Source organism: Palaemon carinicauda, chromosome 14 (assembly GCF_036898095.1).
Source record: "Palaemon carinicauda isolate YSFRI2023 chromosome 14, ASM3689809v2, whole genome shotgun sequence".
Taxonomy (NCBI): domain Eukaryota; kingdom Metazoa; phylum Arthropoda; class Malacostraca; order Decapoda; family Palaemonidae; genus Palaemon; species Palaemon carinicauda.
Genome location: NC_090738.1, coordinates 136,845,444 through 136,865,383, shown reverse-complemented (window position 1 = coordinate 136,865,383; position 19,940 = coordinate 136,845,444). Strand labels below are relative to the sequence as shown.

Here is a 19,940-nt window from a genome sequence, read left to right as displayed (position 1 = left end):
GTATGGAACGAGGTGTATCAGGGACAAGATAATTCCAACCAACCAGCGATCAGGAAACTTTTCCGAGCTAAAAGGGCACCCCTGCGAGTCGGTGCAAATCAGCCTCACTAAAAAGAATCGACTAAAGTATGGAACGAGGTGTACCAGGGACAAGATAATTCCAACCAATCAGCGATCAGGAAACTTTTCCGAGCTAAAAGGGCACCCCGGTGAGTCGGTGCAAATCAGCCTCACTAAAAAGAATTGACTATAGTATGGAACGAGGTGTACCAGGGACAAGATAATTCCAACCAATCAGCGATCAGGAAGCTTTTCCGAGCTTAAAGGGCACCCCTGCGAGTCGGTGCAAATCTGCCTCACTATAAAGAGTTGACTATAGTATGGAACTAGGTGTACCAGGGACAAGATAATTCCAACCAATCAGCGATCAGGAAGCTTTTCCGATCTAAAAGGGCACCCCTGCGAGTCGGTGCCAATCTGCCTCACTAAAAAAAATCGACTATAGTATGGAACGAGGTGTACCAGGGACAAGATAATTCCAACCAATCAGCGATCAGGAAGCTTTTCCGAGCTAAAAGGGCACCCCTGCTAGTCGGTGCAAATCTGCCTCACTAAAAAAGAATTGACTATAGTATGGAACGATGTGTACCAGGGACTTTTGTGTCCGACTGTACAATTTCCCACCACCAGGACGCGAGTGTTTACCAACAATGGGCAAATCGATTTTCAATTGCCTCATATTAGTGCCCATTTGAGGTCACAGCTGTTGGTAGAATTGCCCAGCATTTGTTTCCAATTGAGGTTGATTGGTTAAGATGATGCCCACAGACCTGTCGCTCTATTGAACTTCGTTGAGGTGGTTATTCGTTTAATTTCTGTTGGTGTTTGTTTGTTTATTATAAATAATATAAAGTTAGCTCTACAAATTTTGAATCTGAAAAAAACTTTGGTTTTTCTAGTCTTTTTCTCATCATAATCATTTGCTTTAATCTTTCCTTTCTGCATATATATACATGAGTCTTTTTATAGTTTTTATAGTCTTTTTATAGTTTATTTATGACATCTGTTTTTGACGTTGTTAATAGTTTATATAGGACATATCTGTTTTGACGCTGTTACTGTTTTTAGAATTATATATTGTTAATTTATTCTCATCATTTATTTATTTCCTTATTTCCTTTCCTCACTGGGCTATTTTTCCCTGTTGGAGCCCTTGGGCTTGTAGCATATTGCTTTTCCAACTAGGGTTGTAGCTTGGCTAGTAATAATAATAATAATTATAAAAATAATAATGATAATAATAATAATATATACATATATATATACACATACATACACACAGACACATATATATATATATATATATATATATATATATATATATATATATATATATGTATGTATATATACATACACACAGACATATATACACTGTATATAGTGTGTATTTCAAGGGTACAAAAGGAGGATATATAAAAAGAACACGATGAACCCAATATCAACATGTAGTAAACTTTGCTTCATCATTTAATAAAGAGTTTCCAACAGAAAGGTTATAACAGTCTCTCTCTCTCTCTCTCTCTCTCTCTCTCTCTCTCTCTCTCTCTCTCTCTCTCTCTCTCTCTCTCTCTCTCTCGAAGATTGCCAATATTGCTCACAGCCGTATGAACCGATTGCTTAAATTGCCATCTCGTTCTGAACAACAGTAATAAACAGAAAAGTGACGACAAAATTGCAGTTTCTGTATAATGTTTATCTCGTTGCAAGATAGCATCATTTGTACCAATATTACATTCGATTTGATGACACTCGAAAGTTTAAAAGCTTTGTAATGTTCTACTTCGTGTTTTACCGTCACACACATATATACTGTATAATTATATATATATATATATATAAATATATGTGTATATATATATATATATATATATATATATATATATATATATATATATATATATATATACATATACATATATGTATATATTAATATTAATTGAGACTGCTGTGTCTTTTACGTGTTTTTAATACATTACAAAAATGTACCTTTATATAAAGAAGATTGTGGCTAAACACTGAACTCTTACTTATACTTAATTTTCTTTATTCCCTACCTTGGTTAGCTAGCTAAATGCCCTCATTCTTCTTTCATTCATCTTTCCTCTCAGGTAAAAAACTAAACTTTTATTTCCACTTAAAATCAAGTTTACTTCCCTTTTTGGGATGATATGCATCTGGTTTTTATGTTGATGTGTTATTTCTGTGGTATATATTTATTTATTTATTTTTTATTTGATGCTTTTTCTTATTGCTTTTTATTAAAGTCTGTTCATTACCCATGAAGATATTTTTTCTCTATTGACCTTTGGAAATGTAGCATTCTGCTTTGTTGTTGTGCTTGTTTATTATTATTATTATTATTATTATTATTATTATTATTATTATTATTATTATTATTACTTATAATGTTATAATTCCTGTTTCTCTTTATTTATATCATTATCTTTCCTTTTTCAGGAATAAATCCAGAAGACCTTGCCTGTAAGCATTCACATCCTTTTGGACTAGCCAACAACATCAGCCTTTAATCTCTGGAAAATCCTGGAAGTTCCTTGAAGCTCAAATCCACAATAGAATTAGGACGTCACAAGTCAGAAGAAGAAGAAACAGCAGCAGCTTGATGTATTGAAAAGTTCTGGAAGCTCCTGGAAGCTCAAATCCACAACAGAATTAGATCATCACAAGTTAGTAGGAGAAGAAGAACCTTGATGTCTTGACTCAGAGACAACCAATCACCAATATGATTTAAAAACCCAATTTCTAGTCTTCGAAACATTAGCTATTGGCGTAGATAGCACAGGGTATATTTCGTGGTTTATAAGGACTATATAAACATTAACCTTTAAAGAATCAAAATGGCGAAGATAGATGGACCAGCTTGGATTCTTTCCGTATTATACTTAGCCTTTGGGATCACCTTCGCTCACCTAGATTCGCCGCCAGGTGGCTCGGCCCTGCAGGGAGACTTCGAGCAAGGGTTCTTCAGATATGTCAGCTATAATGGTGAGATAACTTTAATTAATTGTGATGTTTCAGTGAGAGTATTGATAGTGAATTGTAAATTTATGAGTATGAGTATGGTGATATGTAACTGCATTGATAGTGATGTGTTCATAAGCGAGTACTGTGATATGTTAAGTATCAATTCTGTGATGATTCCCAGATGGGGTGGGTTCGAATCCAGGCTCTGGTAGATGTATTTTATTATTTTTATTCCCAGGTTCAGGGAATTTGATATTAAGAGTTATTGTAGGTTTGATATTTGAACTTGTTTTATGTATGTATATATATATATATATATATATATATATATATATATATATATATATATATATATATATATAATGTGTGTGTTTGTGTGTGTGTATGTATATATATATATATATATATATATATATATATATATATATATATATATACATATATATATTTACATTTATATATATATATATATATTTATATATATATTTATATATATATATATATATATATATATATATATATATATATATATATATATATATATACCAGAGTATATCAATATGAAACCATAATTTAACTATATATGATTTAATTTATTTTATATTTACATTCCATTGATATAACCCATTTAACTCAATCTTTAACATCAATAAAATTATATGAATATTCCAACAGTTCTTCTGACCTTCAAAATAAAAAATCAGACAATTAATAAAATTAATTATTCTTTTTTTCATCTTTTCAGAACTTCTGGACACTACAGACAAGTTCAGTCTAAGCGGAGTCAAGAGCTATAGCGAACTGCTATTTGACCCGACTAATTACCAAATTGTGGTTGGAGCAAGGTAGGCCTATTTTTATTTTATACATAAGTATTTCCATTTTGTTTTAGGGGTTTCAATTAGTTTACATTTTCTTTAAACTTTTTATTGTTATTTTTTTTTATTTATCAAAAAATTTCTACATTCGTCAGAATTTTTTGTTTTTGTTTTTTCATTAGTTGTTTTTAGGCCTATTTTGTACATATGTATTTCCATTTCGTTTTAGGGGTTTCAATTAGTTTACATTTCTTTTCAACTTTGTTTTATCGTTAATTTTTATTTTTTTCATCAGACATTTCTACATTCGTCAGAATTTTTTGTTTTTGTTTTTTCATTAATTGTTTGTTAGGCCTATTTTGTACATACTTATTTCCTTTTCGTTTTAGGGGTTTCAATTAGTTTACATTTCTTTTCAACTTTTTTTATTGTTATTTTTTTTTTTTTTTTTTTCAAAAATTTCTTGATTCGTCGGAATTCTTTTATTTGTTAATAATTGGTTATAGGCCTATTTTGTACTTACGTACTTCCATTTCGTTTTAGGGGTATAATTAGTTTACATTTCTTTTCAACTTTTTTTCATTGCTATTTTTTTATTATTTTAATCAGAAATTTCTTCATTCAACAGAAATTTTGTTTATTTTTTTATTGATTTTTATTCTACACCAAATTTTCTTCGTTTCTGTGATTTTCAATTAGTTTGTATTTATCTGCAAACAATTTTATTTTTATTTTTATCTTTTATTAGATATCTCTTCATTCGTTAGATTTTATTTTTCATTCTTTTCCTCATTTCCAAATTAATTAACTCCTCAACTGGATCTCATAGAAAATATAATTGTTAACACAGCCATCATGGTTAACTAATATAAATGAAAGATATTAATTTATGCATCTTTAGAAAAATATTTCTTCAATCGTTAGATTTAATTTTTTCATTAATTTCCGCATTTCCAAATTAATTAACTCATCAACTGGATCTTTTAAATATATAATTGTTAACACAGCCATCATGGTTATCTAATATAAATAAAAGATATTAATTTATGCATCTTTAGAAGAAAAAATGTCATTTAGGACGCATCATGTAATTTTGAAAATGGGAAAGATAAAAAAAAGTATATGTATGTATAGAAGTACAACCACTCCAAAACCAATTGCGTAGCTTACATGTAATGGTTAAAATCCAAAATAGTTATTTATGATACATGAAACATGTAAATGATAAAAAACAACTAATCATGAATGAAATTACAAAAATAAGGAAAAAATTACATCCATCTGTATTGCGAAGTAACCGAATGTCTTGTTTCTCTTCATCTTGCTTTGTTAAATTTTTATAGTTTATATATGAAATATCTATTTTAATGTTGCTATTGCTCTTAGAATATTTTACTTTTCCTTGTTTCCTTTCCTCAATGGGCTATTTTCCTTGTTGGAGTACTTTGGTTTATAGCATTCTGCTTTTCCAACTAGGGTTGTAGCTTAGCAAGTAGTAATAATAATAATAATAATAATAATAATAATAATAATAATAATAATTATGATGATTATGATGATAATAATAGTAATAATAGTAATTATATTAATAATAATAATAATAATAATTATAAGATTAATAATAATAATAATAATAATAATAATAATAATAATAATAATAATAATAAAACGCTCCACCTTCTGCCCTCAGGGATCGAATCTTCCGCCTGAGTCTCGTGGGTCTCCAACTCCTCGAGGCTTCGGACTGGTCCTCAAACAAATCCACGGTGGAGACCTGCACCCTCAAGGGACAGAGCCAAGAGGCCTGTCACAACTTCGTCAGGGTGTTGCATCGCCACGACAGTCGCATCCTAGTCTGCGGGACGAACTCCTTCAGTCCTCTTTGCACCTGGAGGAGGTAAGGCGCCCTTTGGTTATATTTACTCTTGTTAATAGAGGGGCGAGTTGCCCTCAACTCGTACTTTCCTCGTTGGAGCCCCTAGGCTTTTAGTATCTTTGCTTTTCCAACTAGGGTTGTAGCTTAGCAAGTTATAATAATAATAATAATAATAATAATAGTAATAATAATAATAATAATAATAATAATAAACACCTCTAGGGCCTGAAGACATTAATTATTTCAGGCGTTTAGCCTTTGAAAATCAAGACATTTTGGCAAAAGAAATATACAAATTAATTGCATAAGATTAAACTTAGTTCCAATATGTATCCAAAATATTTAAACAACCCTTTCCCCCTTCCCCCTTCCCCCTTCTCTCTTCTCTTCTGCAGGTTATCCAACGTGAACGTCATTGATTCGTGGGAGAAGGGAGTCACTCGCTGCCCTTTTGATCCCGAGCACAGTGTGACGTCACTTCTAACACTGGAAGGAAATTTGCATGTTGGAACCACTACAGATTTCTCAGGTAAATATCAAGTTTTCTAAATGTGAGTTTGTATAGTTATACATGAACTTATGTATTATTTGTGTTTATTTATATTGTATACATGTGTACTGTATGTATATTGTGCTTTTTTCAACTACCTTACTGCTCTATCTACAAGTGAAAAGATGTATGAACACCATGAATATATTTGTGACATTGTGTTTTTAATATCATGGATAGACATTAATCTAAAAACATTAAAACTTTGGGTTTACCAATTAATGAAAAACAAATTATTCTGACATCAGTAATGAGAGAATTAACTATTAGAGACATATCTTGATATTTACAAAAGTATTACTGTTTTAGAATTTTTTGATTTTGGATTTAAGAACACAATAGTAAGTGGTACTGAATAATTTAATAATCTGAATATTGTAGAATGATGTTTTTTAATACAGCCAAATAATTAAAACATTTCAAATTTCATATATGTAATGAAATATACAGCTGTTGTTTCAATTACATTTCATTTTACAATGGTATAAAGATAACAATAACAAACAAATAATTTTGTCTTCCAGGTAGAGACCCAGCCTTCATGAGGTCCTTGGGACCAGGAGAACGTCTCAGGACACCCCAGTCGGACCTCAAATGGCTTTCAGAACCCACCTTCATAACTTCGTTTGAATCTTCGGGTTTCGTCTACACGATCTTCAGGGAAAACGCCATTGAAAACCTCAACTGTGGGAAGGTAAGAGCATTTTTAAACTAATTAGTCATTTAAAGGGTTAGGCAGTTAATTCTAATAGCCAGGCCTTCTCCATCATGAGGCTCAATACTACACAGTATTCTAGAAGTTTTATTCCAGCTGTGACCAAGTTGTGGAATGACATTATGATCGGGTAGTTGAATCAGAACTTCAAAAGTTCAAAGTTGCAGCAAATGTTTTTTTTATGTTGAACAGGCTGACATTAAGTCTTTTTATAGTTTATATATGACATATCTGTTTTTACGTTGTTACTGTTTTTAGAATGATTTATTGTCAATTTGTTCTCATCATTTATTTATTTCCTTATTTTCTTTCCTCACTGGGCTATTTTTCCCTGTTGGAGCCCTTGGGCTTATAGCATCTTGATTTTCCAGCTAGGGTTATAGCTTGGCTAGTAATGATAATAATAGGGGAGTCATTGTATCTCACGTAGTTCACTGTAGGCATTCCTGTACTTGAGGGTCATGGCAGGTTCTCCCCCCCCCCCCCGCCCTCCTTTAACTGCACCTGCTTTTTAGCCTTTTAGTCTTTTAGTCTACCTCCATTCATGCATTCTTTCTTCCAAGATTCTTGAGGATACGCTCAGGTACACGATTCTATCTTGTTTCTCTCCGTCTCGTCATTTTGAAGTTTTTATCCTCCTGTTATTTTCAAGTTTTTATATTTTATATACTGTATGAAAGCGTTATTTTAATTTTATTGTTGTTCTTGAACTTTTGTAGTTATTCCTTATTTCTTTTCCTCACTGAGCTATTTTTCCCTGTTGGAGCCCCTGGGCTTATAGCATCCTGCTTTTCCAACTAGGGTTGTAGCTTAGCATGTAATAATAACAATAATATTGGATGTTAATGCCCCAAAAGTGTACTTCATAAATAAGTCGAATTTAACCTTCCATCTCTTACTCCCTTTTCAGCATATCCACTCTAGAATTGGCAGAGTTTGCAAGAATGATGTTGGAGGAACGTTGGTTCTGAAAGAAAACTGGACAACGTTTCTGAAGGCCCGTCTTATTTGTTCCTCGCCTGGAGACTTTCCATTCTTCTATGATCACGTGCAGAGTATTGCCTACCTCCCTCAGGAACAGATGCTGTATGGTGTATTCTTAACAGCTGAGTAAGTTTTTTTTTAAACTTGTTAGTTGTAGCACACTGAGATCGGGAGTTGTAACGGCTCTCTCGCCCACGTATCCAATCCTATCCCATATCCTTCGAGACAAGGTTAACTTTATTTTGGGAAGGATAGCCGTGGCTTGTTTTAAACACGTCCATGGTTTATACACGATATCTCTCGGGATATTCGCTCATGAGGTAATAACTCTGCGATACCTCTTCAGGTAAAATTCTCTCGTATATCACGTTCAGAAATATCCCAAGTAGAAAGCTGCCTTATGAGGAACTTCCATCATGATGACATGGCTATCTCACCCAAAAATAGATTTTTCCTACGTCAGAATCCTTTTTTCTAAATTTTGACAGATAAGGATACTTTTTATATTGACTTTACTGTATTGTGAATGAATAACTGTAGTTGATTTTGAAACATGCTGTGTGTTAGTTGAATTCAAAAGAATACCACTGAAATTTTCTAGATGTACAAATTTACATGTTTACTTGTTTCTGTTTATGATTCCCACTCATGTTTAAACACCATCCTGCATATTATTCAATTGGTATATTGGTTGTATCGTACCTCTATTTTGATATTTCAGTTTTTCTCTTCCACAGAAATGGCATCATTGGATCAGCTGTGTGTGCCTTTAACATGAGTGCCGTTAACACCTCCTTTTACGGGCCTTTCAAATACCAGCCGTCTCCCTCTTCAATATGGGGACCTGTCACCGCAGACAACACACACTTTCAGTGCCAGGATTCAGGCTTACCCAGCAGAGAGTCAGATCTAGCTGCCAACAAATTCCAGTTGATGGACAAGCCTGTTGTACCACAGAGTCCAGCTCCCTTGTACCTCCTGAATTCTGAAAGGTAGGGATTTAGATGCCAGAGGGGCATTGAGTACAGGTCTATGTGCATTCAGAATGTCCTTTTATATTTTCTTTTTTAACATCATACCTTGTTTATATAATTTGCTTTAAACATGTAATATTTTCTTCTCGTTTCACTTTTGTTCTTTCCTTACTGTTTCTACTGTGTCATATTCCTAAACTTGCAATACTGTAATGCATAGCAGTGACTTTTTCATGTAAAATCCATTAAGATATTTGAAATGCTCTAGTTACCAAAGCATATTATTTAGGTAGTCCAAGAAAATTCAGTTTTCTGGTGCTTCAGTAAGTTGGAGAACATTATCTACTGTATATGTACTGTAACTGTTATTTATTATTTGTAAAATCACTCAAAGAATACAAAGACGCAGATTATCAGCCTTGTCCTTTCATTAATGTTTTCAGAATGGACAACCTTTAATTGGTTGATTAATTGATTCTTATGGGCCATTGCAGACTGACACATGTCATCGTAGACGTTGTGGTGACGAGACAAAGCGGAAGTGTCCACGTTGTCTTTGTCGCTGGTGCCGGAGGAGTAATAAGAAAGATGAGCTTGGTTCCCAACAGTCAAAACAGCTGTCTGCTCGAGGTCCTGTCGCCATTTCCAAGCAATTCCTCTGTCACAATTCATACGCTTAAATTCCTTAAAGATACGGTGGGTATTAGATTGTTAGCCTAGGAATAGTAAAAAAAATTTAGTTGTAAGGAAAGCATGTCTGTGAGATTGCTAGCTAAGGAGTTATGATGAAGTTTTAATCATATAAAAAGAATGTCTTGATAGATTACAAGTTATGTCATTTGTAATGTACAGTTCATTGAATTGGTGCAAGGAATGGGCAGTCAGTACTGTGTATAACAGTATATTATATGAACAGGAAAATCCCATTAATATATATTATTTGAAAAAATATTTTAACCCTTTTACCCCCAAGCTATTTGGAACTTTCCAACCCTTAACCCCCAGGTGTTTTTTTTTTTCAAGCACATATTGCAATATATATTTTTTAAATTGCTCCAACACCCTGTATTTTCATCAGAGAGAGGTCAGGTTGGTCTCATTCTTTTGAAAAAATGCCTGAAGTTTCTCCTAAAGTTATCAAAAATATGTAAAAAAAATGTGAACAGTAGTTTTTTTCCAAGGACGTATCAGTACAGTACGTTCATGGGGGTAAAAGGGTTAAAGCCATATTGTTCTTGGGATTACGAAGTTTTATCACCTGAACAAATTAACAAATTGTGTTCGCACTTTCAGAGCTCGCTGTACGTTGGAACCAATAATGAAGTGGTACGTATACCAGTACATCGTTGCGGACAGTACAAAACTCAACACTCGTGCCTAGCAGCAAAGGACCCTTATTGTGGTTGGGATACAAATCGTCTCGAATGCTCACCTCCACCTGGGAAGAATCCGTTTGTTTCTTCATGGATCCAAGAAGTCATTGATTGTCCAAAAGCTTCTGATCCAGGTAGTGTATTATGAAGTACAGAACTGTAATAAATTGATATAGTTTTGAATTATGTAAAGTGGTTTATTTGTTAACAGATAACCATGGCAATTTATCAGATAGGCAACTCTATATCTATCCATTTATTTTTCTAAACTTTCAAAGGTAGAGTATTCAGTTATTTGTACAGTAATCATAATTTTATTTTTAGAGATTATCTATTGCCCCACATAGGATACATCTTACACATTGATGTGCCATAGATTCTATGCCTCTAACCCTTTCACTGCCATTGGTGCCTTAGTCAAAATTTGAAAAAGGGAAACATCTTTTAAAATCCCCTAAACCAAAGCAAGTTGATATTCATTGGAGAGGGCTTAATGAGAGCTTCCCTGTAAATATCAAGAAGCTCGGGTTTTTATGATCTTGATAAATTTTGCTACATCAGAATTTTTTTTTTTCAATCACCACTGGTAGTGAAAGGGTAAGTATTAATAACACACTATTAGTGCAGCCGTAAATGGAAAAAATGTTCAAATGGTGGTAAATGTACCAAATTTGGTACAGTTGTAGTATTGTACACTTTTTCATTTAAGGAATAGTTCCACGAAATATTCATGGTAGGCTTATTAGCGGTTTATAGCCTTTTGAGCCTATTTATAGCCTTTTAAGCTTATTTATAGCCTTTTCATAGCCTTTTTAGCCACTACTATGGTTAGTAGAATGGGGGATTACTGAGCGGGTCACAATGTTTTCTAGGGGGCCCATTATGGTGTTCACCCTCTCAACGTGAGGGTTTTTGTAGTGAAGAATTTAGATCAATTAATTTTCCGTGTTGAAACACTAAAAGACAAGAAAAAGAGCTTCATGGATATGAGAGCAAACTAAAGTAGAGGATGATCTACAATAGAGTTACATTTTTTTCTCACAGTCGACGGGGGTTGGAGCCATTGGTCAGCGTGGTCGACGTGCAAGAAGGAAGGCAGCACCGATTCTTGTTTGTGCCGGCATCGTGTGTGCGACTCTCCAAGGCCTGCTCGCGGAGGTTCCGACTGCATTGGCTCGAGCACTGAGGTAGGATTTCTAGATTTTGGTTTCAAGTAATTCAGTATGAACTGTGACGTAATATGCGATGTACTTCATGGTATAGACATGAAATTTTAGATTAATTGTTTTCGTAACAGAATTTATTCTATGAATATTTCAATATACCTTGTACAGCAGCTTTATATGTACAGTACAATATATAAAAACATTTTGAATATCTAAAGGTCTCTTAAGTTCACTCAAAACAAAACTGGGTAATTATTATTAAAAACTATTCAAACTGAACTCGGTTGAGTCCCTTGTCAGGCTGGGAGGAACGTAGAGAGTAGAGGTCCCCTTTTTGATTTTGATTCATTTGTTGATATCAGCTACACCCCAAAAAGGGGGGGGTTGCCTTGGTATATGTATGTATGTATGATTCAAACAACTTCTTACTTCGATTCTCTATCTGGGATACAAAGTAGTGTGAAAACATACGTAATTGAAATAATACTCTACAAAAATAAATATATTCTATGTGCTCATATCAGTAGACTCAACTTCCAAATGCTAGAATCTACTTGTGATTTTGAAATCAATGCTTTTGCAATAATTTTAGGCATTATGTTTTAATCACAGAACTGTACAGTGTTTTAGTAATGTAAATTAATATCAAAGAAAGAATAGATATTTCAGAAAGACATAAGAAATATGACATCAAAGACAAACCTCAAATGGAATCACAGAACAGTACTGTAATTTTATTTACCTCTGATGATAAATTAAAAACAGTGAATGAATTTTGTAGACTGTATATGATTCTTTAGACCAAAAAGTAGTGTTACATACATCAAAGACAATTCCCAAATTGAATCACAGGACAGTATACTGTACAGTACTTTTATTTACCTCTGATGATAAATTAAAAACAGTAAATGAATTTTGGGGACTGTATGATTCTTTAGAACAAAAGGTAGTGTTACATACATTAAAGACAAATCCAAAATTGAATCACAGAACAGTACAGTACAATACTTTTATTTACCTCTGATGTTAAACTAAAAACGGTAAATGAATTTTCAGGTTTCCAACTGCACTCTACATGGAGGTTGGACAGCCTGGTCCTCCTGGTCGCAATGCTCAGCGACGTGTGGCATCGCCGTCAAGACTCGACGACGAACATGTTCCAACCCAGAACCTCGTCACGGAGGACGTGTGTGCGTTGGACAAGAACGCACGGAAATTTACTGCCATTCGCTTGCTCACTGCCCATGTAATTTGCCCTCTTTTTTTTTTTATTTTCAAATACTTTTTGGTACAAGGAATGAAATATCGTGTAAATACATTTGAATACTGTACTTAAGATATTTCTGTTATGGTATATAGGATGAGGGAAGTCTAATTTTAGTACAGTAGATCATGAAGATTAAGTCTGCCATGGTATATAGGATCAGGGAAGTCTAATTTTAGTACAGTAGATCTTGAAGATTAAGTCTGCCATGGTATATAGGATCAGTGAAGTCTAATTTTAGTACAGTAGATCTTGAAGATAAATTCTGTCATGGTATATAGAATCAGGCAAGTCTAATTTTAGTACAGTAGATCTTGAAGGTTAATTCTGTCATGGCATATAGAATCAGGCAAGTCTAATTTTAGTACAGTAGATCTTGAAGGTTAATTCTGTCATGGCATATAGAATCAGGCAAGTCTAATTTTAGTACAGTAGCTCTTGAAGGTTAATTCTGTCATGGTATATAGAATCAGGGAAGTCTAATTTTAGTACAGTAGATCTTGAAGATTAATTCTTTCATGGTTTATAGGATCAGGCAAGTCTAATTTTAGTACAGTAGATCTTGAAGATTAATTCTGTCATGGTATATAGGATCAGGGAAGTCTAATTTTAGTACAGTAGATCTTGAGAATTAATCTTCTTTCATGGTTGCATAGTTTTTGCAGCATCATCTTTTTGGTAACATATTGTAGATCTGCAACATTATTGATCAAGAGTTATTACTATGTAGAAAAACTTTGGACAATATTATTAATATAGTAATTATGATTACCGTTATAACCAGTTCTTCGACAAGAATTTTTTAGTCTTCTAAAACATAATTCAGTGCTAAGAATAAATAGCCACTGGGCTACTTTTTCTTGTTGGAGCCCTTGAGCTTATAGCATCCTGCTTTTCCAACTTAGGTTGTGGCTTAGCTATTAATGATAATAATAATAATCTTCTTGGAATATTTATACAAAGATACTGTACTAGAATTGAGAAAATATCTTGCAATGTTATATATTGCTATTTGGTATGCAATTACAGTTTTATAAATGAAATTTTAAACTTGAACATTTCCTATTGAAGCTTATTCAGCGCTGCCTGTGGATGGAGGATGGAGTGAATGGGGGTCCTGGGGAAGATGTTCTGCCACCTGCGGTACTGGCATCAGGCGCAGACATCGCACGTGCACCCGGCCCGTCCCGAAAAATGGAGGGGCTCCCTGCTCAGGGTGTGAAGAGGACGTTGAAACGTGTGGCAACTGGCCCTGTCCGGAAGCTCGCCAGCTTTCCTCCTGGACTCCATGGCTCAGGGCGAACGCATCCGGAGGATCGCAGGTTCAGAGACGATACAGAATGGAGTGCATAGCCACCGGAGATAAGGATAACCCAGTTCGCACGGGCAACATGCAGCAGGAAGATAGATTTTGCTCAAGTGAAGGCCACTGCTATGGTTCACACTCCTCTGACACTGACGAGAGCGGAGGCTGGTCCGAGTGGAGCGATTGGACCAAGTGTGACAAACCATGCGGAGGAGGTCATCAGTATCGGCACCGCTCTTGTGTTGACGGTTCTTGCAGTGGAAATTCTCTTCGAGAGAGAGTTTGCAATGAGAATGCCTGTCGAGGTATGAAATTCTAAGGGGCTTGTGTTGTTTGCTGTTTTAAAAGTGTTCATCATTATAAGTTTGAAGTAGCATATGTTTTGATGGACTTAGAGATTTGTCAAAGTTATTGTTATAATTGATATTCCCTGCAGACTGATTATAGAAATTGGCTCAATGCTCCAAGCATTTTTTAAAATGAAATAGCATTCACAAATGGTCATTATACTTTTAAGATTTCCAGACATCAATAGAACTGTACTTTTCAATCTGACCTTAACAGGATTGTGGGCGTGTTGGAGCGAGTGGAGTTCTTGCTCATCCTCTTGCGGATCTGGATTGCAATCTAGGACACGTCGATGTGTGTCCGCGCACAATCCATTTGTCGATGCGGAGGACTGTATTGGGTCTTATACAATGCAGCAACAATGCGACGAAGGAGCATGTCCAGGTAAGTTTCATTGTCATTTCTGTTTTAGATAAGTTTATTATTATTATCGTTATTATTGGTGTTTGTTCTGTAACTGAAATACAAACCACGCTATTTACATTGGGTTCTGAGCCAAATGTAAATAGCTAAGGTTTGTATGGTTAGGAAAAATACAAATTATCTCCGAATTTGTCATATTACTAGCCAAGCTACAACCCTAGCTGGAAAAGTAGGATGCTATAAGAACAAGGGCTCCAACAGTCATATTTCTGGATTTGGACAGAGTTAGGAGAATAACAGTGAGCAAGTTAACAGTAAAGTTTATAAAAACAGTCATTTTTATCTAGGTAAAATTGTATTTACCAATAATTCATAGTCATTTGCGTTGAACAAATTTTATTGTTGTCAAAGGCATGCAGATTTTTCCTAATGTCTTTCAGTGTTTAGATTGTAAATAAGGAAATTTTAGACATTAATTGATGCAGTGTAGGTGCCAATCTGTTTGAACATTTCAGCAAAAAAGTAAAATGCAACACGCAAGCAGGATATACACTCAAGCAGGGTTTATAAAATGAAAGAAACTCGTCAATTGTACTGAAAATGTCACGCTGTACAGAACAGTTCAAGGTTACTTGCTATTAACCTTCATTAAGTCTAACAAGCTTTTGCGGAATAAGAATTAAGTCAGACATTTCCCTCTCACACATTTTATAATCCAGTAGACAGTTATACAGATATGTCAGCTTTTAAATAATGAATGACAAAATCAGCTTTTAAAGAATGAATGATATTGAAGCTGATTTTTTTTAGCTATAGAAAATATTATAATGTTCTGCACAGCACTAACATAGGCTAGCCTATAGTTCTTTGTTTCCATTTTTGCATTTAAAAGATTCAAGAATACTTCACGTTAATAATTCCAGATCAGATGTTGGTAATTAAATATTACAATTAACCCTTTTACCCCCAGGCTATTTGGAAATTTCCAACCCCTAACCCCCAAGGGGTTATTTTTTTCCCAGCACATTTTGCTGTATATTTTTTTCAAATTGCTCTAATAGCCTTAATTTTTGTCATAGAGAGGTCAGGTTGGTCTCATTCTCTTGGAAAATGCCTGAATTTTCTAAAAAAAATATCAGAAATATGAAAAGATTTTATAGCATTTTTTTGCAAGGACGTAACGGTACGTCCATGGGGGTAAAGGGATGACTTTTGTGAAACGTACCAGTACGTCCTTTGGGGGTAAAAGGGTTAAGATGTTTTATGTGATGAAGAAAAGTCAAATGTTGTATTTATTATCTCTGTAAGCAAAATTTGCAGTGAACTTACCTATGTAATTTCTGGATAATTAATTTTGATTTATTCAACTCTACAGGAGAGGAAGGATGGGGTACTTGGTCTGAGTGGACAGAATGCTCTCCTGGGGGAGAGCGGGAAAGGAAACGCCACTGTATGTCAAGCCAGCCAAGTCAGTGCCGTGGACTTAATCTTCAAAGGCAATCATGTGATCCTGAAGATGGTAAGTTATGTTCTCTACATAGGAGAAAAGTAGGCATCTCCATTGAGGCTCTCTGATATAAATACAATGATAGTATTTTCACCAAATTTTTAAATTCAAAGCTTGATTTAAGACCCCTACTGAATCTTTATGAGTGTGCTTATGTTTCAATATAGGGTAATACCTTCAGAGCTGATGTCTATGACATGGTTTTTCTGAAGTTGGCTGAGGTTGGGGTGTAGAGACAAATATCTACTTGCTTCAAGATTGTAAGCAATAAATCGAAAGGATTGGGGTTAGCCTGGCTGATGTGTGCTGGGCTTTTGTAGGTTACTGTGGGCTGTGTGGTTCACGGGAACTTGCAACATATGTCCCATAACCCCTTTTTTCATTCCTATTTCTCCTGTACCTCTTCCTATCCCATAATTACCTTAACTCCATCATTGACACCTTGGTTATTTACAGCACTTTTAAGCTGGCTAAGCAAAACTCGCTGCCTCAAGTGTATTTGGATATTTGGTGCATCTGATGTGGTATGTTCCACAGTTTTTGGGGGTAATCTGGCTGCATTAGTGGCTATGACAATCACGTAACTTGAGTTTTAGAAGAAAATATGCTAGAGAGAGAGAGAGAACCCGTGGTTTTATGAACAGAAAACGGGAACTCCAGCTCTCGTACTAGGTATAACTAACATAAATGAGAGAGAGAAAGGGAGACACGTGACCGTATGAACAGAAAACGGGAACTCCAGCCTCTCTCTCTCGTGGTTACTATAACGAAAACTAAAACGAACCTTAAGAAATTTTGGTACCCCTCTTGGTAACCAACTCATGTTGATGCTACCTTACCAGTTACCGAGACCTTCACTCAGAATGGCAGTGTTAGCTCATAAAATGGTAGATCTAACGAGGGTGGGCATGCTCTCAAATTATGAGAGAACCTTCCATATACAGTACTACTGTACTGTATGATGTTTGTGTACAGAATTTACAAAGTGTTTCACGTGTATTATGATACTGTATTATACAGTATCATCATTACAAGCCTTCTCCATGATTAGGCTCAATACTACACAGAATTCTAGAAGTTTTATTCCAGCGGTTACCAAGTTGTGGAATGATCTTCATAATCGGGTAGTTGAATCAGTAGAACTTCAAAAGTTCAAAGTTGCAGCAAATGTTTTTATGTTGACCAGGCTGACATGAGTCTTTTTATAGTTTATATAGGACATATCTGTTTTGACGTTGTCACTGTTTTTAGAATGATTTATTGTTAATTCATTCTTATCATTTATTTATTTCCTTATTTCCTTTCCTCACTAGTCTATTTTTCCCTATTGGAGCTCTTGGGCTTATAGCATCTTGCTTTTTCAACTAGGGTTGTAGCTCGGCTAGTAATAATAATAACAATAATAATATAGTGATGAAACCAGAATACTGCAAGCCAGAGGGACCCAATATGGGAAGAAGCTTATCATGAAAAGGAAACGGGTAAAGAATTAAGCAAATTAAAAGAAATAACAAAGTAAGATAAATAAGTAACAGATAAACTATGAAACAAGACTATGAAGTAGTCTTGATATTAATTTTAATGATAAGTAAGATGAATTTTACTTCTTCTCTAGGGATGTTAAATAATCTTACATCTTAAAATACCACTTACAGCCACAGGAATCACAACGTTAAAGAAAATACTTAGAAATGTTTATAGTTTAATAAGTTTAACTTACAAATAGCAAAGAGAAATTGTTAGAATAAATAAAAGATTTTATTATGATGGAGTAAATAAATGTTTTGTCATTACAGATATTTGTTCTGTTGACGAATTAACTGTTTAGACAGTTAATTTCACATCTGAACTGTAATAGTAAATGAATAAAACTTATCCAAAGTTATATGAAATGGTGAATTGTCGCAGATATGAAGAAGAAACAATTCTTTGCTGAAGAATAGCATATCTTTATACAGCAATTTTCTTTATAATGTCTTTCAAGACATCAAAGGAAATATACAGTATATTGATTCCTAGTAAGATTTAGTGCATGGAGTTTGAAGTGGAATTTTATGACCAGTGTAAGCTGTTCTAATTCATGCCAATCTTTGTTTGCAGAAGAAATCACAGCTATAGAAGCATCTGTCGTGAATGCTGGAGCTGGATCCGGAGGCGAAGGTGGTGTGTCGGTGCAGGCTCTAGTAGGTTCCTGTCTGGCTTGCTTAATAGGAGGTGCTATACTGGGCGCTCTTGCCTCGTTCCATTTACTCGTAAGACGTCGCCACAGGAGGGTGCCCTCCTCTCCCCACTATATATCAGCTAAGCCCAACCACTACGTCAGCGTACCGGGGGCGGACTGGAAAGCCGGACAGTCTCCGAGCAGCACGATCAGAAACGGGAGCATCAAGAGCACTCTGAAGTCGGCCATCACCACCCTACCCTTAAAGGAGTTTGATACTGCCACTATCAAGAGGTCTAGTCATGGGTCCTATGGCAACGGACACCTTAGAGCCGACCTAGACTCAGACACCATCTTTAATTTCTAGCATTGATTGACCTGCCCAGTCTATCACAGTCAATTCTGGTGCTAATGGCCTTGTAAAGACAGGCCTTGTCTTTCTCCTATTGGTGTTCATACTTAATGAAATGTGATAAATGTAAATAGTTTTTTATTCGAATGTTGAAACTAACCATAAATCAATATGGCAGTTACTAATACGTTTTACGTTATGAATGTGTTCGTATAATGTTACGGGATACTGAAGTGTGTGGGAAAGGAACACATATCAATCGTATGATTAAACTTTAATATTTATTACGAGAAACGGTGAAAACTGATACAAGGACTTGAAAGTGGTGTCGTGTATAAAACGTAAACATTTGTCGTAACATTTAACGTGCGAGAAACTTTAAACACGTCTTGTGTTTATTATGATCTGAAAGACTTCACATTGAAAATGTGTAGAACACAAGATGTGGAGTAGTGAAACTGTCTTGTGAACGGAAATGAAAATGAAAGACTTGTCGAATGTACTTTATGTCGAGTGCACACTATACTACTGGAAATATAGAGTACATAGTATACAGTACAGTACTGTAAATGGATAGCCATTTAAAAAGGAAAGAATTTTGATGGAATTAACTCTTGAGAATTTTGTCTGTGATTTTTTTTTATTCGAAATAAACAAATCTACAATGAAAGACAAAGGTGCCACATTGTTTCGGTGAAAATTATGAACAAATAGCAATACTGCTTCCAGTTCTAGTCATTGCTGACATGAATATATATAATGACATGGAATTTTTTTATAACCCCAGCTGTATACATTTCTTGAAGGTAGTTTTAAGGGTTTTTTTATTTGTATGTGCCATATTGTTCGCAGAAAAAACTATTATACTTTTTTATATTTTGAATTTTCATAAAATTGAAATGATATGGTGACTGATTCATTTGCCTTATCTTAATATTTTAAGATATTTTAAGATTAGCAAAATTCATGAAGGGTGAAAATGAAGAATTTCAGGTTGAAAAAGTATTGAATGAGGAAAACTTACTCATCATATCTTATTGCGTCACCATTTCATCCACTGCCTAGTGGCCTGATTACATTCATGGAGGTCCAAATCTGTAAAGATTGGTCCCTGTTCACACCCACAAATTATGTGGTCTAT

The 19,940-nt window shown here is 34.6% G+C and overlaps 1 protein-coding gene across 1 annotated transcript; it reads left to right on the top strand.

The window, feature by feature from the left end:
• The first annotated feature begins 2,845 nt into the window (after positions 1-2,845).
• Positions 2,846-19,704, top strand: LOC137653802 (semaphorin 5c-like). Its single transcript, XM_068387459.1, has 15 exons — positions 2,846-3,063; positions 3,788-3,887; positions 5,551-5,757; positions 6,132-6,265; positions 6,811-6,980; positions 7,912-8,111; positions 8,723-8,977; positions 9,454-9,655; positions 10,253-10,466; positions 11,377-11,519; positions 12,555-12,744; positions 13,834-14,373; positions 14,633-14,800; positions 16,155-16,298; positions 18,387-19,704. Exons 1-15 carry the CDS (start codon positions 2,916-2,918, stop codon positions 18,812-18,814), a joined length of 3,243 nt encoding a protein of 1,080 aa, XP_068243560.1. The 5' UTR covers positions 2,846-2,915; the 3' UTR covers positions 18,815-19,704.
• The last annotated feature ends 236 nt before the right edge of the window (positions 19,705-19,940 follow it).

What these genes read in the sequence shown, in the direction of transcription:
- LOC137653802 (XM_068387459.1), top strand. Translation starts at nt 2,916, where the DNA reads ATGGCGAAGATAGATGGACCAGCTTGGATTCTTTCCGTATTATACTTA. An exon ending in CGACGAAGGAGCATGTCCAG is followed by an intron (nt 14,801 to 16,154) that starts GTAAGTTTCATT and finishes TCAACTCTACAG; the next exon opens with GAGAGGAAGGATGGGGTACT. An exon ending in ATCATGTGATCCTGAAGATG is followed by an intron (nt 16,299 to 18,386) that starts GTAAGTTATGTT and finishes CTTTGTTTGCAG; the next exon opens with AAGAAATCACAGCTATAGAA.